The following is a 22,294-nucleotide window of genomic DNA, read 5'->3' on the forward strand; positions in this document are numbered from 1 at the left end:
AGCAATGCTACTTGATTTTGTAACCCCCAATCCCAATGGGTGCAAGAGAAGTCCAGGACAGGGACGGAAGTGATAGATTAGCACCCCCCTCCCCCGAGGGCTGCAGTTGGCTGGACCCAAGACATCCATTACTGCCTGCTTGTTTGTCAGCATCTTACTGGTAAATATAGAAGCGCCACTGGGAAGCAGGTGTTGAGGCCAAGCCACCCCTGCCCCATGTTTCCAAGGTTACCATAACCATTACCATAACAAATTTCAGGAAATTTGGGAGCGGTGGGCCTTGTCTACAGCAGCACAAGTGTTTGAGGAGAAATACATTTAAGCACACAGGAGATAGAGACGAAAGAGCAAAACACAAAAGGCAGACAGGTTTGACCATCCTGGCTCTTCACTGGGCTTTCTGGATAACCCAAGGGTGGCGGGGTCCCAGTGGTTGGACACTCATCCTGATTAGGCGTGCTCTTGAGCCTGGAGAGGTGGTACCCGCACTGGTATCCCAGAAGCTTGGCATCTGAAGGGGCGCTGAGGATCACAGTGCAGGGTCCTTTCTACCAGGGCTCTGAAGACTTAGGAGATAACTGCTCGAGGAGTACCTGGTCCCCCAGGGAGAGTAGAGCAGGCTCAGAAGTGGTTGAGTTCACTGGTGTTGGGGGAGAGGGGCAGGTAGGTAGCTCTCAGCTTCTCAGAGAAGAAACCCTGGAGGAGAGGTAGGGTAGGTAGTGAGCCAGAAAAGGGTGATTGGGGAGCAATGGCCTCCCATATAGCAGCTTGAAAGGGCTTAGACCTGAAGGAGAGCATGGGGTAAAGACAATAAAGAAGAGGGAAGGCCAAGATAAGCTGAGCTCGAGAGAGAGCTTGGGGAGCTGCTGCTGTTTGATGCGCTTGTTGGCTCTCTCAACCTTTCCTGGGCAGTAAGGGATGTGGAGTTTCCAGGAGATGTTGACAGCTTCAGACATGAGCTCAGCGATCCTGGAGATGGAGGCCGGATCGTTGTCTGTTTGGATGGGCTGTAGCGTGCCAAACCAAGGAGTAATGTGTTCAAGGAGTACCTGAGCCATTTCCCTGGAGATGGGGAATGCCTCAATTGACCCTGGAAAGGTGTCAACAAGAGTTAGAAGATAGTGGAGCTTTTTATGAATAGGCATGTGGGTGAGGCCAATCTGCCAGCCCTGGCCCAGTTGGTGTCCTCGGAGCTGGCACAGAGATGGTGTATCTGGAGGGCCCCTTGTGGGTTGGCATTGGCGCATATCTGGCAGGAAAGTGAACCTTTAAAACGTGGGCCTGGAGGTCAGTGGGGGGTCAAAGAGAGGCTCTAAAAATAGAATAGTGCCTTGGGGTCAATGTGTCAGGTTTGGTGGATGTCAGAGATGATGGAGAGTGCCCTTTGCATGGCCCCTTTATTGAAAAGTGTATCTCCCTCCTCCTGCTGGTATTTGGGCCCATAGGAGGCTGCCAGAAAGAGGCTGTGTCCTGTGGATCCAGTGAAGCTGGAGGCTAGCCCCTAGGCCACTGTGTCAGCCCTGGCAACGCCCACAACCACTGGGTCCAGCGAGGTCTGGTACCCCTGGGAGTGGATTATGGGCACTCTACCAAGAGTTGGAGGGTCTCTAAGAGCTTGGCCATGAGGTGGATGTTGACAGTGGGAATGCCCTCGGTAGTGAGGAGTTGGGAGGAAGGTTGCAGGGTTCAGGGCAAGACCTGAGGCCAAGGGAATTTATTTTTGTTTTTTGTTTTTTGTTTTTTTTTCTAGAAACAGTAGATGAAAAGCTTGGACCTGTGAGGGCCTGAGGAGGAAAAGAGAGGAATGACTCAAAAGGCTCGAGAGGAGATAGATGGAGTCTACTGTGATAGACTGGAACAGGGTGATCCTGACAGCCTCCAGGTGAGTTTGGCCACCACCACCACTAGGACCCTCAAAGATGGCTGCCATCTACATAAGGTGTGATCTAGCTATTCAGACCAAAAAGCTAGACCCCTGTGGGAGGGTCCAACAAGTTGAGCCTCTGGCCACTCCCATCCTCTCAGTATAAAGGGTGGAGTCTGGGAGACCCAAGATGGCTGCTGCTAAGAGGGCATCCCAAAGTAAAGAGAAATGACTGTGGCCAGGGGGATGAGGGGCCCCATGGAGGTTTCTCTGGCTGCCTGGTACAGAGAGCCAGTGGCAGAAGAATCCCATTAGGACCCAGAATGAAGGGATCTGGTCCACTGTGGCTGGAGGAGCTGCAAGCCCTGCAAGGCTCAGACTTGGTCAGAGGTGAGGGTCTTCAACCCTGGGCTGAGTCAGATGCCCAAGTGCAGGCAGCAGGAGAGCACAGCTGAGCCTTAGGCAGAGAGACATGGTATCCCAGGAAGCCAAGGTAATTTAGGAGCGATGAAGCACCTCATTAGGACAGAGACAGGGAAAGGCTACAATGTAAGAGGGCATTTACATATGGAAGAAGTATGCTAGGACTGAGGTCTGAGGAGGCCAAAGCTTGGTCAAAGGAATGAGGGAGAATTGTCCATGTAAGCTGTCTTACAGTCGTCCATGGGTCAAGGGACTCCCTGGCGAAGACAAAGAGAAAGTATGAGTCAGGACAGTAAAGAAAGCATCCTTTAGGTCCAGGATGGTAAAGTGGGAAGTTGTAGGAGGAATTTTAGAGCAGAGGGTGTAGGGGTTGGTAACTGTGGAGTGGATTGGGATGTCTGCCTCATTAAGGAGGCAGAGGTCCTGAAATAAGCAGTAGGCACCGGAGGGCTTAGGCACCACGACAAAGGGAGTATTGAGCCAGTAGGGACCATGAGTCCCTGAGGTAGGAGGCAGGGTTCCAAACAGTCAATCTTACCTCGATTTTAATTTTGGGTAAGGATGCAGGCAAAATCACAGTGAAAGGAATATTCTATGACACAATGAAATTTTATATAGACCTACGTATTTTACATTTTAAGTCCTTTAAAGATGTGCTATCGGGACTGAATGAAAAATGCCATTCTTAATGTAAAGCATATTTTTCAAAGAAAAGCGAAAGGTCAAAAGGTCAAAATAATATTGGTGTTACTGTAGAAACACGGTAAGATTTTAAAGTACCTGTATTTATGTATCTATATGTATGTATGCATGCTTAAAACACAGAATATAAAAGAATACCTAAAGTTTGTAAAATATAATAAAACAGAAAAATTAACATGTATACCAAATAATAATATGAACTTGGCCTGATAGTAGTTATTCAAATTAAAAAGTACACGTAAGTCACCAAGTCTGGTTAGGGTAGACAGAAGACCACATGTTTTGGAGGTACACAAAGACATCTTCTCAGCCTTGGGGAGGAATCCTGCTAGAATCTGGTACAATGTGAAATACATGAAATGTAGATCCAGATATCTAACCACCACCTACTTGAAGTGGAGGCGCCTTGGACACCTACAGAGACGTCAGCGTCCCGTGAGATGTCAGGGGCAGCGGTGTTTGTCATGAAAGCATGGACACCATCTCCAGAGATAGATGTGATGTGAAGAGGTTATGCATTTAAGTTGACCTCCAGTGAAATCCAGGAAATCCTTACAAAATGTGTTAAAATCATAAATTCCACTAAACTGTACAATTTAAGACAAAAAGAAACATCTAGATGCATAATGACTGACTAAAATTAAACCAAGACGAGATAAGTAATTTAAACATATCTATTTCAGCAGACACTACATATGTCCTTAAGTCACTTATTTACATAGTAGGATGTTTTTTCAGACATAGTAATTTCATCCTGCCTGCATCAGAAACAAAAACAACAACAAAAAAGAAAAATCCTACAAATACCAAAAAAAAAAAAAAAAAAAAAAAAAAAAAAAAAAAAAAAAAAAAAAAAATTGAGAAGAATTTCCATGCCTGTGGGGCACATTATATAGGTCTTCAAATTCTCTTGTAATGAGAAGTGGGAAGTATATGATTGATTCTTGATACCCCAAACTTTTCCTTAATATTTTTTTTGAGGGAAACATTTCCCCCAAATCATTCCAGGTCCCCTGCAGAAGGTGCAGAAGTGTTCTGTCAAGATCCCTCCTAATAATGAAGCATAGCTAGCCAATGGATGCAAATCCTGACCTTTCAATTATGTGCCGCTCGCTATTCAGGTCCTAAAGGGACCATAGAGGTTGGGCGGACCACATGTCCTAGAGTGAGCATTCGGGCTTTGGAAGTCAGGAGGACTTGGGGAAGGAATTCCAGCCTTGTTTGGGTAAATTCCTGGACTTGGAACAGTTCCAGTTGCATGAATGAGGCTTAGTCATAAGAAGAGCCATAGTGACACCGAATGCAGGCCTGTCAGCGTGTCTGTACTCTTCCTGTGTCCACAGCCTAGGCAACGTGATTTTTCTGTAGCTCCCATCGAAGGATGTAGCTCTTTCTGTACTTTGAAGCTGAGTTGGTCTCTTTGTGCCACGCGACACAACGCTGTGTCTATGAAACTGTATTAGTCTGATACATAGGCTGAGGTCTTGAATGCTTTCCATTTTCCTTTCAAGACCTCTGCATCTCCATGAGAATGAGTTTAGGCAAAGATGGTGTACCTGCTTTCACAAACACTGCCGTGCCAGCTATCTCACGGCACACTGACTTGTCTGTAGTTGCCTAAGGCGCCTCCACTTCGGGTGAGTCTGGTTCAAAATCTGGTTCTATATTTCACATATTTCACATTGTACTAGGTTCTAGCAGGGTTCCTCCCAAAGGCTGAGAAGATATCATTGTCTGCCTCCAACACATGTAGTCTGCTGTCTCCCTGAACCTCATTTGAAGAGCAGCCCACCCACCAACTACTAAGTTTCGGAGTGGTTTGTTATTCAGGCATAGAAAAGTGATGTACCAGGGAGCCCAGGACTGCACATGGGTGCCTCCAGCTCCTCGGCTCTGGCTCACCTCAGGCTCCCGGGACAGGCATGGTCCACCTAGCGTGGTGTTGCCAAGCTAGGACTGGCCACGGCGACGCAGGGGACTGTGGCCCGGTGTTCTTAGCGGCGCGGGTGGCTACAGCAGGTAGGCATGGTGTCAAAGCTTTGGATTTACCTGATCAAGTCCTACAAGGGGGTGTCGGTGTGTGAGACGGAGTCCACCAACATGGGGCTGCACTGTGGTAAAGTGCCTGACAGGTTTTGGATGGTGGTTAAGGAAGATGGAACGTTATCACTGCCGACAGAAGCCTCACTCACCATGTGCTGGTCTCCGTCACCTTGGAGGACAATTACCGAACCCTCGCGAAGCTCCAGGTATGGGCCTGATGGTTTTGCTTATTAAGCTGCCATCTTCAAATATGATCCATGACTGCAAGCTGGTCTCGACATAAAAGGCAGAGATTATGGGGCATGGGGTGGGTATACCAGTGGTTCACCACTTACCTGAAGACTCAAGCCTATAGTTGGTTCAATTTGATATGAGCTTGAAAGGAAGCACCACAAAGAAACTTTACCTGTCTGAAAATTACGTTCAGAGTCAGGAGGCAGCCTGCCCAGACGGCAGCCCTATCCACATGATTTCTGAACCCTCCGTAGTCAATCTCAACACCACACTGAAAAAGAAAGTGAAGACAGAATACTTCAGGCTAAACACCCTGGGGCCAGGCTTCGAGGCTTTGGAGGAGGGTACTTGGATGAACTCCTAATTTGGTGATGTAGAGATGGAAAAGGCGTTGAGCTGCCCCAGGTGTGTTTTGACTACAGGGGACCCAGACACCGGGAATCACAGACAGAAAGGGACCTCTGGGAACCCTGCTGAGCTACCGCCTGGGTGACCCTTCTGTGAAGAGTTTATATCAGTCATCCCCACTTTTTGGAATGTATTTCTCGGTAGGAACAAATTGGAAGCCTGAGAATCGGTGATCCTGTGTATGGGATGGTGGAACGATGGATCCGGTGGGGTGACATGCTTCCAGGTCCTGGTCGGTACATCTGAGAGTCCTTACTGCCAGCTGTGGCCATGACCTTTCTAGAAGCTAATCTCTATTTTCCTTCAGAGCTATATACACCCTGAGCTAGTTCACAAGTACCAGAGGTGGTTTGGGAATTTTAGACAATGAAATTAAAAAATAAAATAAAATGAAAGTAATGCACCCTTATAGGCACCATGCCATGACTTCATGCTATTTTAATTGTAAGGTACCTGGCAAATAGTAGCTGCTATGTATAAATTAATTTCCTTCCCCACTAATTAAATTGGATCTCTTGCTAGATGGTATTGAGTTATACAGAAAGAATTTGCAGACGTTGTACATATTGTTGAATTCTTAAAGTTACATTGTACTGCATGCCACAGGAGAAAACACACATCCATAGTCTGACAAGTCGGTCCAAGGCCAAACTAAACAAAAGGGAAGTGAGGTGGGGTTTTGCCTATAATCTAAACCACAGAGGGCAAGGCTGTGGAGGGATCAGGAAACAGGCTCCCCTCTTCATGTGCCTACCTTTGAACACCTCCAGGTTTGACCCTTGCTCTCTTTTAGGACACTGTTGCTCCCATTCACTAGAACCTAAGAGAAATATTTGCAGGGAATTGTATTTCTTCACCTCTGACATAAACGGGAGAGGTTCTCAGGCCCCTCACCTTCTTGCGGCCAGGAAATTCATAGTTCTCAGAGAGGAGTTTGACCTGAACTGAAACCTGCTAAAGACTCGATGAATTTTGACAATTTAGTATAATGGCCGATTGTGTGTGTGTGTGTGTGTGTGTGTGTGTGTGTGTGTGTGTGTGTGTTGTGTGTGTGTAACATTTCCACATAATGATAATAGTTTGGATATTCTGGGTTTTATTATGATCAATACCTCCTGTTTTAATTTTAGTATCAACACTAGAAAAATTTAAAAATTACACTTGTGTGTTGCCTACTCCCCCTTTGTATACTGAATACTGCTGATTCAGAGGATTGCTTCCCATTTTTAAATTTAGAATTCAAGAACAGAGCTCAGGGTAAAAATAATGGCTACGAAATTCTTCTCCGTTGAGAATAATATGCATACACATGATTGATAAGTTGGTCTCATGTACAATAGTAAATGCTAACGTCCCCATTAGGGTCGGCTTTACTACAACTGTACCAAGAACTTGTCATTCCAGCTTCAGAGGGTAGAGCTGGGACCTGATGGGGCGGGACCTGAAAGTCATCCAATCAGCAGCACGACGGTGAGAGCTTCCAATTAGACGTTTAGAAACGGTGGAAGGGGCGGGCTTTCACGTTTTGTTTCTGAAGTCCAGGATCTTGGAATCCTCTGGCTGGGTCTCTTCCGGTGTGGACGCTTCCCTTGGCCCTGCTGCATCTGTCTGCTCTGCATCTGGCCGGTGTGGGACCGTCCACCGGGAGGACACGGACGCCGCGGAAGTCAGGGCACAATGGTGAGTGTGCGTGGCGCCATGAAGCTGGAGGGGAGCTGTGTGGAGCCGGTGGGAACCGGCTGCAGCCGGCGATCGCTAAGGGAGGTCGGAGGGGAGCGCACTAGTCGGCTGGTGACTGTGTGCGTGGCTCGGCGGGCGAGGCTGGAGGGAGGCTGTGTGGAGCTGAGGGGAGCCAGCGGGGAGGGAGGCTAATGGCGGCCCCGCCTTTCTGCAGCCGGCTCTAGGCTCGGCCAGATTGAGTCCTGGGTTGGTGGGCCGTGTGTCCCCACGCAGCCTCTGCTGCAGATCCCCGGGCCGTTTCTGCGCCCCCGGGGGAGCCGGGCTGGTGGACGAAGGCCCAGGGTCAGACCTGCTGCCCTGTCTGGTTGCTCGCCCAGCAGCCTGGATTGTGCGGCGGTGGATGAGCAGAACCGTCTAGCATACCCCAGCTCTTGTGTGGATTTGAAAGGAGCAGTCAAAGTGTTCGGTGAGGTGCCAGGCCCCTCCTCCCAAGCCATCCGAATATACAGAGGCAGGATCTCTTACCCAGATGCCTGCCCGCCCTTCCTGTAGCCTCGCTTCTCCGATGGGCAGAAGATTCCTAAATTTGCATCTCATGATTACATTCCCAAACACCCGTCATAAAAAAATAATATTAATACCCATTTCCCACGTATTGATGGGGCTATCCTCATCTCACTTTCCTACCCCCCCCCCCCCTTTTTTTTTGGTCTGGGTGTCAGAGATGCCAACACTAGCTGCCATGTCTCAGGTGTCTAGGAGCGTCCAATGCTGTCAGTGTCTGGGCTCAATCATCTTATCCGCCTGAGGTGTGAGGATAGTGGGGGGCCTCTGGATGTCTTGGGCCTAGGAGGAACCTCTTGGTATACCCTTACGTGAAAGGCGCTTTAGCTTTCTGATAAATATTCTGTCAGCGGCGCTTCGCATGCAGCGGGGGTGGGGTGGGGAGGGGGGTTGTGCCTTCTGGTTGCTTAATTGGATCCTTGGTGCATGTTTGTAAGAATGAATCTAGGCCGACAAGTAATCGTGGGGAGAGTGTACAGTAAACCGGTTCTGGAAATAAAAGGGCCTCAGCTTCCTTCTTGGGGTGGAAGGTAACAGGCTCATGGGCATGTGTCCTGTCTTGTTGAAAATCACTAGCTTTTCTTGTGTCATTGTTTTTTGTTTTTGTTTTTATTGTTACGTCCTTTTCATTAGTTTATCTTCCTAGTGGCAGTCCCATGAGGTCAGGGGACAACTTGCAGAGGTTCTTTCTTTTCTTCCGTCATGTGAATCCAAGGCACTGAACTTAGCTTGTCAGCTGTGGCTGCAAGTGCCTCAGCCCACTGAGGTGGTTGATTAAGGAAGAGCAGCCATTGAAAAGCAAGTTCTTTAAATAAAGGAATAGTAAAAGGCATTTCCGCCCTTCTTTAACGTGGAAATCTGTTTTGTGAGTTTACCTTTCTCAGCGTGAAGCCTGTCAGATGGGCAAACCTGTCTTGTGAGCCTGCCTTTCTCAACAGGAGACCTGGAAACCCCAAAGAAGCCAGGCCTGCTTTTTACATATGAAACCAATTCAAGCTGGCAGGTAATTAGGCCTCAGACCCATTTTTTAAAATTTATTTATTTATTTAAGCAACTCAGATAATTTAAACCTTTTAAAGTATTTTGTTTTGGTTTGGTTTGGTTTTTTGAGACAGGGTCTCTCTGTGTAGCCTTGACTGTCCTGGACTCGCTTTGTAGACCAGGCTGAAAGTTTTTAAAATTTGTATAATCTGCCTTTAACCCCAGCAGTCAGGGAGGCAGAGATAAGCTGATCACTGTGAGTTCAAGGCCAGCCAGACTGGTCTACAAAGCAAGTCTAGGACAGTTAAGGCTACACAGAGAAAAACCCCCATCTTGAAAAATCAGAATGAACCAAACAAAAAACTTGTTTAATCAACAAGTACAACTTTTGTACCCAAAGCTATGTAAAGCCAAAATGTTTGTGAGGTGAATCAGACTTTCTAGGTTTGAGTGGACTCATCTGGCAGTGCTAGCCTAGGGAGAGTGGCTGGCTGAGCTCAGCTGAATTGTCTGATAAAGCCAGGGCTCACCACCACCACCACGTCATCACAGAGCTGAAACGGATAAATGTGAATAGAAAATATAGACCAAATAGTCTCTGTATCAATTAAGAATGATAAAAGCTTAACCTGCTCCCTGGACAGGCAGCCCCGGCTCCTCCATGGTGATCTTGATGGCTGTGTTGTGGCCATAGGTCCCTGGACAGCATCAGCCTTTGACCTCCAGGCCCAGAAGAGCCAAGTAAGTTTCCTGAAGAGGCAGTACCTCGGGACTGACCTACCTTGACAAGGCAGGAAGGGCAGTAGATTTTCCAGTGCTCAGCTTGTCCACAGTTTGGGCAGGGTCCAAATGACTGGTGAGGCGAAGGGCAGTTCTTTGCCCAGTGCCCAGCTGAACTCCACTGGCCCATCTTCTTTGGTGGAGACCTTAGGGCTGTGGCCAGGAGCTGGCATTCCTGCCTTTTTCATTAAGCACCCTAAATGCCATAGTTCAGCAGATCTTGGAGTCAGGGGTGGGGGTGGGGGGTTGGTTGTGGGCTGTCATTGAATGTATTAACTATACTCAATTTTAAACAAACTTTACTTGAAACAGGCTTAACCATGACAACATGTTCAGAAGGCTAAAGGCTGTCCCTGTAGATGAGTTACATTTATCCTTGGTATGGCCATGAGCGTAGTTCAGAGCACATTGGAAAACCGATCACTTATAAGGTAACATGTTAAGTTACATGCCTTAATTATCTTTAGCAGTTGACAAGTTGGACTTTATGGTTCTATCCCTGTTAAACTCAAGCCTTGAAAATTGGAATTGGAGATTTGAATTGAGGATGCTTTAGCATCAAAATAAAACTTTAAACCACAAGTCCAGTTCACAGAGAGACTAAGGACCTTGCGTTCCTGGTCCTTGCACACTGCACTTTTATAGAATATCAGTTTATCCCTAGCTAAAGCCTAACGAAGTTAGCTAGACATCTTCAAGTTAGTTTTTGCTAGCCTGAATGAACTTAGGAATTCGTAAGCCTTATTCATTAAACGTGTTCCTTATCTAAAAAAGATTTTAGGAGGCTGATGGTGAACAAAAGTTAGCAAAGACACACATGGTTAGACACGCATGTCTAAGTCAGTTCTGTTAACCTGAGCAGACCTTGTAGCCTTAGGAATTTATAAACCTTAGTCATCAAACATGTTTTAAAATCTTACTTCCCAGAAGCCTTCATTATGGCTTTGTTCTCTTTTGTTACTTTTTTATTCCCAGGACAAAAATCATTATACAAAAATCCATCCTAATCCAACATATTTTGGAGGCCTGGTGTTGCCTCCTGTCTTAGTCAGGGTGTCTATTGCTGTGACAAAACACCATGGCCAAAAAAGCAAGTTGGGGAGGAAAGAGGTTTTTTTGGCTTACACTTCCAGCTCCTAGTCCATCATTGGAGGAAGTCAGGGCAGGAACTCAAAAGGGCAGGAACCTGGAGGCAGGAGCTGATGCAGAGGCAATGGAGGAGTGCTGCTTACTGGCTTGCTCCCCATGACTTGCTCAGTCCAGTTTCTTACAGCACTCAGTGCTGAGATTAAAAGGACAGACCACCATGCCTGGCTCAACCTTTTCTGTTACAGGTTTTAGCTAACCTTTTGTTACAGGTTTTACAGATTTTTTTTTTTTTAACTACACCCAATGAACTTCTAAATCTTGAGATAAAGTTTGTACTTTTGCAAAAGTTTTTGAGATATAAGAGAGGGAAGTATTTAGAGAATTAAATAAAACCAAGAGAAGGAGCCTGAGCTGAGCAGCAGCAATCCAATTGGGGATCATTTACTTCTTAGTTGTTTGAAAGTACATGGTTTCCTGGGCTGTTGTGTTTGCTTTCCCTCTCCCTGTCACAGTCAGGTGGCCAGCCTGACCCAGGACACAGAGACTTTGGGAGAAGCATTTAAGCAATCGTGCTTGGGTTTGCAGAGAGCAGGCTGTAACTCCAGAGCCAGCTTTTTAGGAGAATAGCTTAAGAATTTTTAATGTTTTCCATACCTCAATGACATTGGAATCTTTGTTAGACCAAATCCAGTGATCAGCCGGAGGGACTAGAGCAAGAATAAAGCAAAGAAAGTCTTGAGTGTGAGATTTTTGAGAGTGGAGAGAGCTTAGAGAAAAGGGGGTTTTCAGTTCTTTTGCTTGTGTGGCAGCAAATGTTGTCACAGTCTGTGAGAATTTGGCCATTTTCTGACCACCGAGATGGATTATCTAGTCTGAACTGGGGCCAAGCTGTTTCTAGTAAGACGGTATGGATTTCTTTTCTTTTCCCTCCCTTTCTTTCTTTCTTTCTTTTTTCTTTCTTTCTTTCTTTCTTTCTTTCTTTCTTTCTTTCTTTCTTTCTTCACTTTACATCCCAACTGTAGCCCTCTCCCTCTTCTCCTCCTGGTCCCCCTTCCCCCTCCCTCTTCCCCTATCCTCATACCCCTACCCCTCAGAAAAGGAGATTCCCCCCACTAACCTACCCCAGCACATCCAGTGGCATTAGGACTGAGCACGTCACATCCTCTTACACAGTGGCCTGGTAAGGCATTCCTGCCAGGGGGAAGTGATTGAAAAGTGTGTAACTGAGACCTTGTCAGAGACAGCCCTCACTTCCTTTTCTAGGGATCCACATGAAGACCAAGCTGCCCACTAGTTATACGTGTGTGTAGGGGGCCTAGGTCTAGTCCATGCATGGTCCTTGCTTGGTGCCTCAGTCTCTGTAAATCCCCTACCCCATCCCCAGCCCGGGTTAGTTGGCATTGTTGCTCTTCTTGTGGAGCTCCTGTCCCCTCCAGGTCCCTCTATCCTTCCCCTCACTGTTCCACAAGGCTCCCTATGCTCTGCCCAATGTTTGACTGTGAGTCTCAGCTTCTGTTTTGTTCTGTCTCTGGGTAGAGCCTCTCAGAGGATAAGCCTGCTAGGCTGGATGGTGAAGCTTTAATAGAATCTCTGAGTCTGCGGAGAAAACAGATAGAGGAGGCAGGTGAGAAGTCAGCAAGTCTAATTCTGTATAGGAAGAGTGCATTCGTAGAGTCAGGAGAAGAGAGATGGAGCAGGTAGCAACGAAGACCTCTTTCAGAAGCAAGCAGAATGAAGAGGAAGTGGGGGAGAGGCTTAGGGAAATGGGTACCAAATAGAACTTTGCCAGAGGGAGGGTTCCAATGTTAGAGGTCCAGGAGGCTGTAGAGTAGGCTCCGGGAGCTGAGAGAAACAGAAACAGCAGGACTAGCCAGTCAAGGAGTGGGACAGAGACAGAGCAGGCAGCACTTGGGGAGGGGAAGGGAGGAGAGGCAAATGGTTAGCCTCCGTTAGAGAGCAGGCTCCTGGAGGGAGCTGAGAGACCAACCGCAAGCAGGATGTAGGAGAGACTTAGTAAGTGATGTGGTGACAGGAATCTCCTGTTCCCAGTTTGGGCTGTCCCCATGCAGACCAAGAGACTTGTCAGAGAGATGACCAGGATCAGTGCAGGGGCATCCTTCCTCCACACGATGGGGCACCTTATGGGGTGTGGGAGTCTTCTTGACAAACCTGCTGTTCTGTGGTAAGCTCCTGGTGAACAAAAGCTGCCTTAAGAGATGCGCTTTTCTGATGGACAGAAACCTTTAGGCTTGTTTAACCAATGACAACCCTTCTTTTTACCTGGCTAAAGTCCTATTTAGGACATTATCACCATCACTGCCATTTGGGGGGCGGGGGGAAGCTTTGCACCTAACAGTATGTACATATTTTACCCCGCCTTTACAGCTGTGTAACGTGTGTGCGTTTATTTTAAGGTTAGAAATAAGGGTATTCCAGTACCTCAGCTTGCCTCATAACATAATAATTACTGATTTTTTAAAAAGGCTATAGGCTTCATCCTAGATATTGAGTTAAACTTGCACCATTGGGAATCTTGCCTCAATTGTAATTGTCACCTTTTCGTGAATAAATATTACACAAAAAGCAGAGTAAAAACACTAAATAAATGTTGAGAAGAGATGTCCTCAACAAACATACTAATATCTATTAACAGAAAACATTGACGCCTAAGAACATAATTTACGGGGCTGTTGGCTTCAGGGTGCAGATTACAGACAGATTAAACAGATTAAGGAGAGGTATGGCTTAAAAAGCACACAGCATTCCTTGGCCAGTAGGATCAAATCCGCCTTGAGGCTCCCTGGATCTAGAAAATTCAAGAGTGAGCTCTTCAAATGGGAAAGTGTCTCAGGAAATGGTCACATTGCCTATTTCAAATTATGTGAGAGGAGATAAGCTGGCCTAGTGAGTTTGTTCTTAAGTACTGTAGCAAGTAGAGGAAGAAGAGGCAGCGCCTAACCGTTGCATTGTTTTTCTAACTCAGTAATTTTTAATTAAACCTTTGTATTACATGTATGTATTTTGTGTATATATGGAACAGGTATGTGCCACAATACATATATGATGGTCAGAGGACATCTTGTGGGAGTCAGTCCTCTTTTTCTATCATGTGTGTCCTTGGTGTTGAACTCAAGCTGGCAGGCTTGGTAGCAAGCGCCTTTACCTGCTGGTCATCCTGCTGGTCATTAATATTCTTTTAATTGTAGACAGAATCAATTCTGATTATAACTAAATTAATTACATATTACATATGTAAATATATAGCGTAGTATCACACTTTGCAAATATAATTTTGTTTGGTTTAATTTTTATTTCACTTTTTCAAGGGTGTATAGACATATACTGGTATGCTGTATTAAAACACATTTCTTATCATGGGCTAAATTTTAAAAAGCAATTACTTGGAAACCACACATTATTGTTACTCAGCTTCTTTTTGAAATGTCTTTAAGGTACTTCTTGTTTACACTGTAATTATAACAAGCACCTGCCTGTTACAAGGTAACAGCTGGTCTTAGTCACCCATATTGCTTTCTGTGGTTTGATATCTTCTCATGTGGCCTTTGCTGCAGTTTCTTAGTGCTTCGTGACCGCAGGCCTGGAATGAAGACCTTAGACAAAAGCACCTGTGTATATTACTGAACTAGAATTGCTGGGGGTGGGATTACCATGAGGAGAAATTGGTCATGAGGTACATGGTGCAGGAGACTTGGGTGGCTGACAATATAGGGCAAACTAGGGTCACTTCTGTGTCCAACAGAAAATGCTGGCCCCGTCCTTAGCTGGAGTGTCCTATTCCCTTCACAGAAAAGCGCTTTCTTCCCTCACTTTCACAACAAAGCTCTTAGTGCACTGGGGCTCTGGAAATGCAAGCTAAAATTAGCACGTCTAAGTATCACTCAGAGCTAGCTTATTGGCACTCTTTTCTAACTTGTAGAGCTTTGGACTCTGCATCTGCTTTATCCTGACACTCCGTTCTTCCCTCCCCCCTTCATTTTGTGACCCTTGGGCTGATGGTGGAGGAAGAGCTGGTGGCCACCTGACAACAGTGAGAGAGGGAGGGTAGCCAACAGAGTGAAGGACATGGTGATTGCCCTCTGCACTTCTATAGTTTTGGAGGTAGAACTTTTCTGGAAGAAACTTGGATGTGGTTTTTAAATTTTATTTTTCAGGACAGGGTTTCTCTGTGTGGCTTTGACTGTCTTGGACTTGCTTTGTAGACCAGGCTGGCCTCAGGCTCACAGAGATCCACCTGCCTATGCCTCCCAAGTGCTGGTGGGATTAAAGGTGTGTGTCACTACCACCCAACTAAGGAACTTGGATGTTTTTAATGTACATAAATTATATATCTTGGGCTAGAGAGATGGCTCAGCAGTTAAGAGCACTGGCTGCTCTTGGAGAGGTCCTGAGTTCAATTTCCAGCAACCACGTGGTGGCTCACAACTATCTGTAATGAGATCTGATTCTCTCTTCTGGTATGTGTGAATACAGAGTGTGTGCGTGCGTGTGCACGCGTACGCACACACATACAAAACATAAATAAATATGCATTAAAACAACTTTTATCCTGTGAGTGAGATTTTATCACCAGGCCAGCCTGGCTTCTCCGAGTCCTCTTCTGGACTAGGCTTAGCTTCCTCTGTGAAGACTTTAAGCAACCTCAACTGTCTTGAGGGTCTAAGATGTATCTTCTGGGATGGCCCTAGCATCCATTAAAATGCCCATCAGAGCAAACTGGAAGCAGACAGCAGCACTAACCTGTGGGTATAAGCATAGTTTTTGGGCAATTGAAGACACTTACTAGGAAGAAGAGGAAGAGGGAGGAAGAGGAGGAGGAGGTAGAAGGGGACTGGGTAGGAAGAAGATTGGCAGGTTTGGGAGGGCGAATATAATCTAAATACATATATACATATATGAAAATGCAATCATTATGTATACTTAATATATTAAAATGTCTTTCTCTTAATTTGCTTCTATGGGGTATTTTGTCATAACACAGCCACAATAACTGACATAGCCTGGCACATAAAATAGAAATGTTATTTTTTTTCTGCTTTCCTGTTTAGATGTCCAGTACTCTTTTCAATTACTCTGAATATACTTTATTTTGGTTTTTGTGTTCCTATCATATGAATTCTAGATCAGCTAGAATTTTATTCAAACCCTGGTGTTAACATTTATAGATACTCGACAAAATGTCATAGAAGAGGAAAAACTATTCCTGATCTCATGGATTATTTTGGGGTTTTATGCATCAGTGTATGAAAAACTCAGTGACAGTATACTTAAAATGTTCAGACTGGATAGTTTCTGTACTGCTTTACAATAAAAATGCAAATTCCGTAAGCTGCTTCCAAATCCACCTCCACTAAGATTCCCTTAGTATCTGCCTGATTGTTGTTCAGTATTTTCTTTTTTGGCCCACTAACATTGGTGTTACTAGTGAACTTGCTGCCTTGTGAGAAATCTGCTCCCAGCTTTGACCTACTAAATTAGAATATCTGAATTTAGAGCTGGCATGTAGCTTAGTACTAGATCACTTTCCCAGCTCATACAAAGCCCCAGGTCTGAACCCCATCCCCCCCAAATCAGGTAGCAATGTTTCAAAAAGTCACAAAAGTACAATTCTAATAGGAAATTATATTTTAATACTTCCCATTTATGGTTATACATGGTTTGAAAAGTACCTTTCTCAGTATGTCCTTTTCACCTGAAAAATAGACATACATTATCTTACATTAATATAGAGCTGAAAATATAAGTACTCATGTTTATGCCTTTACATTTAGTTTTCCATAAAAGTTTATTATTTGTCCCACTTCTGTGGATTTCGTGTCATCTTTGCTCAAGGTTAGGTAATACATTAGCTAATATCACTATGTTAAAACATGTCAGTGACTAGTCAAGACCACTTACTGTACAAAAGTAGTCCTCCTAACTCATTTCATCCGGAGTTAGATAAGAACCAAACCAATGACCACATGACCATTGTGCTACGTACTTTCATTCCAGGAACCGCTGACCTTCAAGGATGTGGCCATCGACTTCTCTGGAGAGGAATGGGAATGCCTGAATGCCGAGCAGCAGAATCTGTATAAAGACGTGATGCTGGAAAACTATAAGAACCTGGTCTTCTTGGGTAAGTATAACCTCTCTACAGAATTCCTAATTTGGATTAAAATTCACTTTTTTTTTTTTTTTTTTGCATTGCTGAATATGTCTTAGAAGCCTCTGTTTACAGGGGAGATACGGGGGCATTGAATTTGAATAGATAATAAATATTACTATTTTTAAATCTTTATCCTTGACCTCAAATTAAAATTAGTGGTAATTATAGCAGCCAAGAGGCATAAAATATTATAATTTATATTTTAAAGTTCAATTATTCCTCTTTTAGCTGTGATTTGGTAGTACACAAAAGTAAGCCTCAGAACCTATGAATTGCATATGTATTACTATAGGGATGGATGTGTGTGTGTGTGTGTGTGTGTGTGTGTGTGTGTGTGTGTGTGTGTATGGAAACAATGTTCTAGAATATTGTTATATATCTCTTATGTAGCTTCTTTCCTACTGAACAGTAGTCTAGGTCAGATATCTTAGTAGTTATGAGGAAAACCAAATAAGTGTCATGTTCTGTCTTCCAATAACCAGGGCTTGCTGTGTCTAAGCCATACCTGGTTACCTGTCTGGAGCAAAGGAAAGAGCCCTGGAATATAAACAGGCAAAAGACAGTGATCTTGTTCCCAGGTAAGTAGGAGGGAATGACGCAGAGCACACCGACGAGAGACCAGTATTTATAAACAAGAAGGAGTACTTCATCTCTTCCAGAGTCACTGTGGTCAGTGTTACTGAAGCACTGAAGGCCAGAGATTCCCCTTTCTGCTGTTTGCTGATGTGCTAGGCTCCACATAATTTTAGACACTAGTTTTATAAGTTACATTCACCAGAGTCTGGTGAGTGAAATGATTTCTTCTTGCTTTCTTTCAGCTATGTTTCCTCATCATAGCCAAGATGACTTTTCACCAGAGCAGAACATGAAATATTCCTTCCAGGAACTCATGAATGGAAGTTGTGGGAATTGTGGTTTTGCCAGTTTGTTCTTCAGAGAAGAAAGGGAAACGGTAGAGGAGAGTGAAGTTCAGAAAAGCTGTTACAGTGGGCGTGACCACTTTGTGACAACTGCTCATAGCAAAAGCTCTACTCCCAGGAGAGATCAAGAAAACCCTCAGCTTGTGTCAGTTACTTATGAAGAGCCGTGTGCTTCTTTCAGTAAACAACAGAATCCATTTTTGAAACATGCCTCTTCTTTTAAAGATAATTTGGGAAATACACAGAGGGGTTTAGTCTGTTCTTCAGTTAATGACTTCAACAATTTCAAATGTAGCTTTGGGTTAAGCTTTCACTCAAACATTTTTGTAGGCGAGGAACTTAAAAATGAAGAAAAAATTTCGAAATGTAATCAATTTGAAAATGCCATCATGAAAAATTCATCAGAATATAATCAACAAATAGGTCTTTCATGTGCCAAAACGCAGAGTTTTCATAAATATGGCAGGGTCTTCACACATCCAGTGTCACCTAACCAAAATTCAAATACAGATATTTTGGAAATTCAGTATATATGTAAAGAAAATAGAAAGGCCTTTCCTGAGGAACCTACCTTAAGTAATCACCAGGGCACGTATATTGGAGAGACAGTCTATCAGTGCAATGAAGGTAATAGTGACTTAACCCACGAGTCAGATCCTGCCAATCATCAGTCTGTTCATTTTCCAAAGAACCTGTACAAATGTTACAAATGTGACACAGCCTTTCATCAATACTCAGAACTCATTATCCACCAGTATATCCATATTCAAGATCAAATTTCCAAGGATATGGATTGCAACCCAGCTTTCAATCAAAGCTCAAGCCTTACTAGAAGCCATGCTGGAGAGAAGCCCTACAAATGTAAGGAATGCGGCAAAGCCTTTACCTATTGTTCAAGCCTTAGGCAACATCACAGGATTCACTCTGGAGTCAAACACCACAAATGCAAAGAATGCGGCAAAGCCTTCTACCATAAGTCACTCCTTACACAGCACCAGAGCATTCATGCTGGAAAGAAGCCCTACTGCTGTAAATTTTGTGGCAAAGCCTTTAATCAAAGATCCACTGTGACTCAGCACCAGAGAATTCATACTGGAGAGAGGCCCTATCATTGTAAAGACTGTGGCAAATCTTTTCATCAAAGATCAAGCCTTAGCTTGCACCAGAGGGTTCATACTGGAGAAAAGCCGTACAAATGCAAAGAATGTGGCAAAGCCTTCAACCGTAATTCACTCCTTACTCAACACCAGAGAATCCATACTGGAGAGAGGCCCTACCATTGTAAAGACTGTGGCAAATCTTTTAATAAAAAGTCAAGCCTTACTCAACACCAGAGAATTCATACCGGAGAAAAGCCCTATTCTTGTAAAGATTGTGGCAAAGCTTTTAATCAAAGATCAAGCCTCAGCTTACACCAGAGAGGTCATACTGGGGAGAAACCCAATAAATGTAATGAATGTGGCAAAGCCTTTAACCGTGTTTTCTTCCTTACTCAACACCAGAAAATTCACACTGGAGAGAAGGCTTACCACTGTAAAGACTGTGGCAAAGCTTTTAAGCAGAGGTCAAGCCTTACTCAACACCAGAGAGTTCACACTGGAGATAAGCCCTATCATTGTAAGCACTGCGGCAAGGCTTTTACTCAGAGATCAAGCTTTACTCGGCACCAGAGGATTCATACTGGAGAGAAGCCCTACAAGTGTCAAGATTGTGACAAAGCTTTCAGCCGTAATTTACTTCTGATTCAACACCAGAGAATTCATACAGGAGAGAAGCCTTACCACTGTCAAGATTGTGGTAGGGCATTTAATCAAAGATCAAGCCTTACTCAGCATCAGAGAGTTCATACTGGGGACAAGCCCTTTTGTTGTAAAGATTGCGGCAAGGCTTTTACTCAGAGATCAAGCTTTAACCGACACCAGAGGATTCACACAGGAGAGAAGCCCTACAAATGTAAAGAATGCGATAGCACCTTTAGGTGCAGTTCCCACCTTGCTGAGCACCAGTGCACTCCGTTAGGCAGCTGCTTCCAAGACACAAAGTTTCTCCAATATATGTGAGTTTATTCAGTTAAAACCAGTTAACATACACAGATGGATTTATTTTAAAGGCTTGTGCCATCGCACCCGGCTCCACGAGATGGATTTAATTTTAAAATGTGTAATTTGCTTGATTATTTAAAAGATAATTCTTTCGGTTGCAATACCTTACTGGATTTTCAGAATCACATTCTCGTTTAATTGAATAATAATGTTTTTTTTTTTTTTTTGTCATCTTGTCAACTGGTTCTATGTTAATAGTTGCAATCTCAAATGTGTGTTCCAAACACTGTTCAGAATGTATACATAAAACTTACACATTGTCCAGTGTGTACATAAAAGTGCACACCAGGGTTTCACACTAGAGTAGTCTTTGGCAGGTGTCATTCAAAGTCCTTTACTGTCCCACCTCTAAATTATAGAGCTTTCCAAAAACATGTAGAATTGTGTTTATGTCTCTTCTACAGCACACATAAGATGAGATTTTTATGAAGATAACTTCAATAAGCAGCTTTAACCCTGCATGTATATTTTTTCTTCAGTTATGAAACTGAGAAACTGTAGAGCCCAGATAGCAAAAAGAAAGGAAGAAAGAAAGAAAGCCTTCAAGTGTATGTTGAATTGGTCTGAGAATCTTGACTTCTAAGTTTACTGATTAAAAGACTGCAAATATATAGCTGATGCATGCTGAGTCCACACTTTTATACAACTAAATTACATGGAAGGGGCTGTTGTGTGCCACAGCATTCAGGTAAGAGTCAGAGGATAACTTACATTCCTTTCTTTCATTGTTAGAAATTGAACTCGGCTCTTCAGGCTTAGCTGTGAGCTCCTTTACCTGCTGAGGTCTCTCTTAGGTGATTGGACGTCAGGGTCTAAAGTTTTTCTGGCTTGACCAGAACAGCCTCTATGGCACAGAACCCTGCTGTTTTCTACCCTTTTATAATTAGAAAGTTAGGCAGACCACCTACAGTTTCATTGCAATGCATATAATCTCCCTGTGATTTGAAGACATGACCATATTTAAAAATGAGACTGTTCAGAAAATGTAGGATGGCATTTTTATATTGAGTTCAAAATGGACTCCTTAAAGCTAAAGGCCTTTCTGGGTAAGTTCTCCAGTGACTCTCGGGGATGTGTCGCCACTGATAGAAGGCTGTATGTTAGTCTTCTGTGGTGAGCACAGAGCCTGTAAGGGCACAGAAACATTGACATTGTACTTGGATTTGATGCACTGTCAGAAAGGAGAAGAGCTGATAATAATGAAAGATAATTGAGCATCTAATCCAAAGCTGTAAAACAACTGTTTGTAAACTATATACCAGAGTGTTGTTTCCCTTAGCTGATGGAGAACCAGTTCATCACACTGTCTAGGGTTTGTACCGGGGCTGTTTCATTCTCTTATGTTTGTCTGCAGTCAGCCTGGGCCTCGCCTGCCTGGATCATTATTTCTCGCTGCACCTAGGACCTGCCAAACGTTTAGGTGCTCATTTGCACATTTGGGTCAGGCTAACAGTGTGCCCACCTTATGTCATTTCGTGAGAAGAGCAATGAATGACTCAGAACTCCTTCACAGAAGCACTTTTGGTTCTCTAGAGGAATTGTTCCAGGTTCCTGGGACTCAAGGGAGGAAACCTGTGCACACCGCAAGGCAAAATATACTCCATACACAATTTCTTCATGTAGCTCCTCTGTCCAAGACAACAAGAAAAAAAAACAAACACAAAGCAGTCGTGGCTGGAAACTTCTCAGTGTAAAACAAGTGGAGCAATGGTTGAACTTTGTATGATATGATCAGGATGGAGAAGGGAAGGAGTGGTTGACAAGTTGCAATTCATTCGGGAAGGTTTTCTTTAATGGCTGTATTATACGTTCTGATGCACTTCCACAGGGCCTACTCGGGAAGAGTTGTTTCTATTTGTGTTGTTTCCCCCTTGTTGAAAAATATGGACTTTAATTACCTTAGTTAGAGTTCTGTTAACTTGGTTGTTCTTTTGTGTTATTAAGTTGGAAAATAACTGTAGTTTGCTTTCTCTTCCTGTGATAAATACGGTAATCAAAAGCAACTTGGAGGAAAAGGTTTGTTCAGGATAGGAACTAAAGCAGGAACAGGGGATGGTACCATGTAAGAAAGATGCTTACTGGCTTGTGCCCTCTGGCTCACGCTCAGCCAGCTTCCATAAACATCCCAGGACTACCTGGCCATGGGCGGCACTGTCCACAGTAAACTGGAGCGAGAACCATTACAGACACGGCCGCAGGCCATGCTGATCTGGGCAGTTCCTCAGTCCTGTAATTGAGACTCTCATGTTTCACATGACACTTGGTTGTGTGAAACTGATGATGAAAACAAACCAGAGTAGTAAGGTGTAAGGTAGTGTTAGGGGGGACAAAAGAG

At 44.2% G+C, this 22,294-nt stretch overlaps 1 protein-coding gene and 1 pseudogene across 1 annotated transcript; both read left to right on the forward strand.

The window, feature by feature from the left end:
• The first annotated feature begins 4,858 nt into the window (after positions 1 to 4,858).
• Positions 4,859 to 5,920, forward strand: LOC127199622 (mitochondrial amidoxime reducing component 2-like; annotated as a pseudogene).
• Positions 5,921 to 7,203: 1,283 nt separating this feature from the next.
• LOC127199174 (zinc finger protein 345-like) lies at positions 7,204 to 20,123 on the forward strand. Its single transcript, XM_051157066.1, has 4 exons — positions 7,204 to 7,354; positions 16,781 to 16,907; positions 17,420 to 17,515; positions 17,756 to 20,123. Exons 1-4 carry the CDS (start codon positions 7,352 to 7,354, stop codon positions 19,915 to 19,917), a joined length of 2,388 nt encoding a protein of 795 aa, XP_051013023.1. The 5' UTR covers positions 7,204 to 7,351; the 3' UTR covers positions 19,918 to 20,123.
• Positions 20,124 to 22,294: the final 2,171 nt, after the last annotated feature.

This window comes from Acomys russatus, chromosome 15 (genome assembly GCF_903995435.1).
Source record: "Acomys russatus chromosome 15, mAcoRus1.1, whole genome shotgun sequence".
NCBI classification, from domain to species: domain Eukaryota; kingdom Metazoa; phylum Chordata; class Mammalia; order Rodentia; family Muridae; genus Acomys; species Acomys russatus.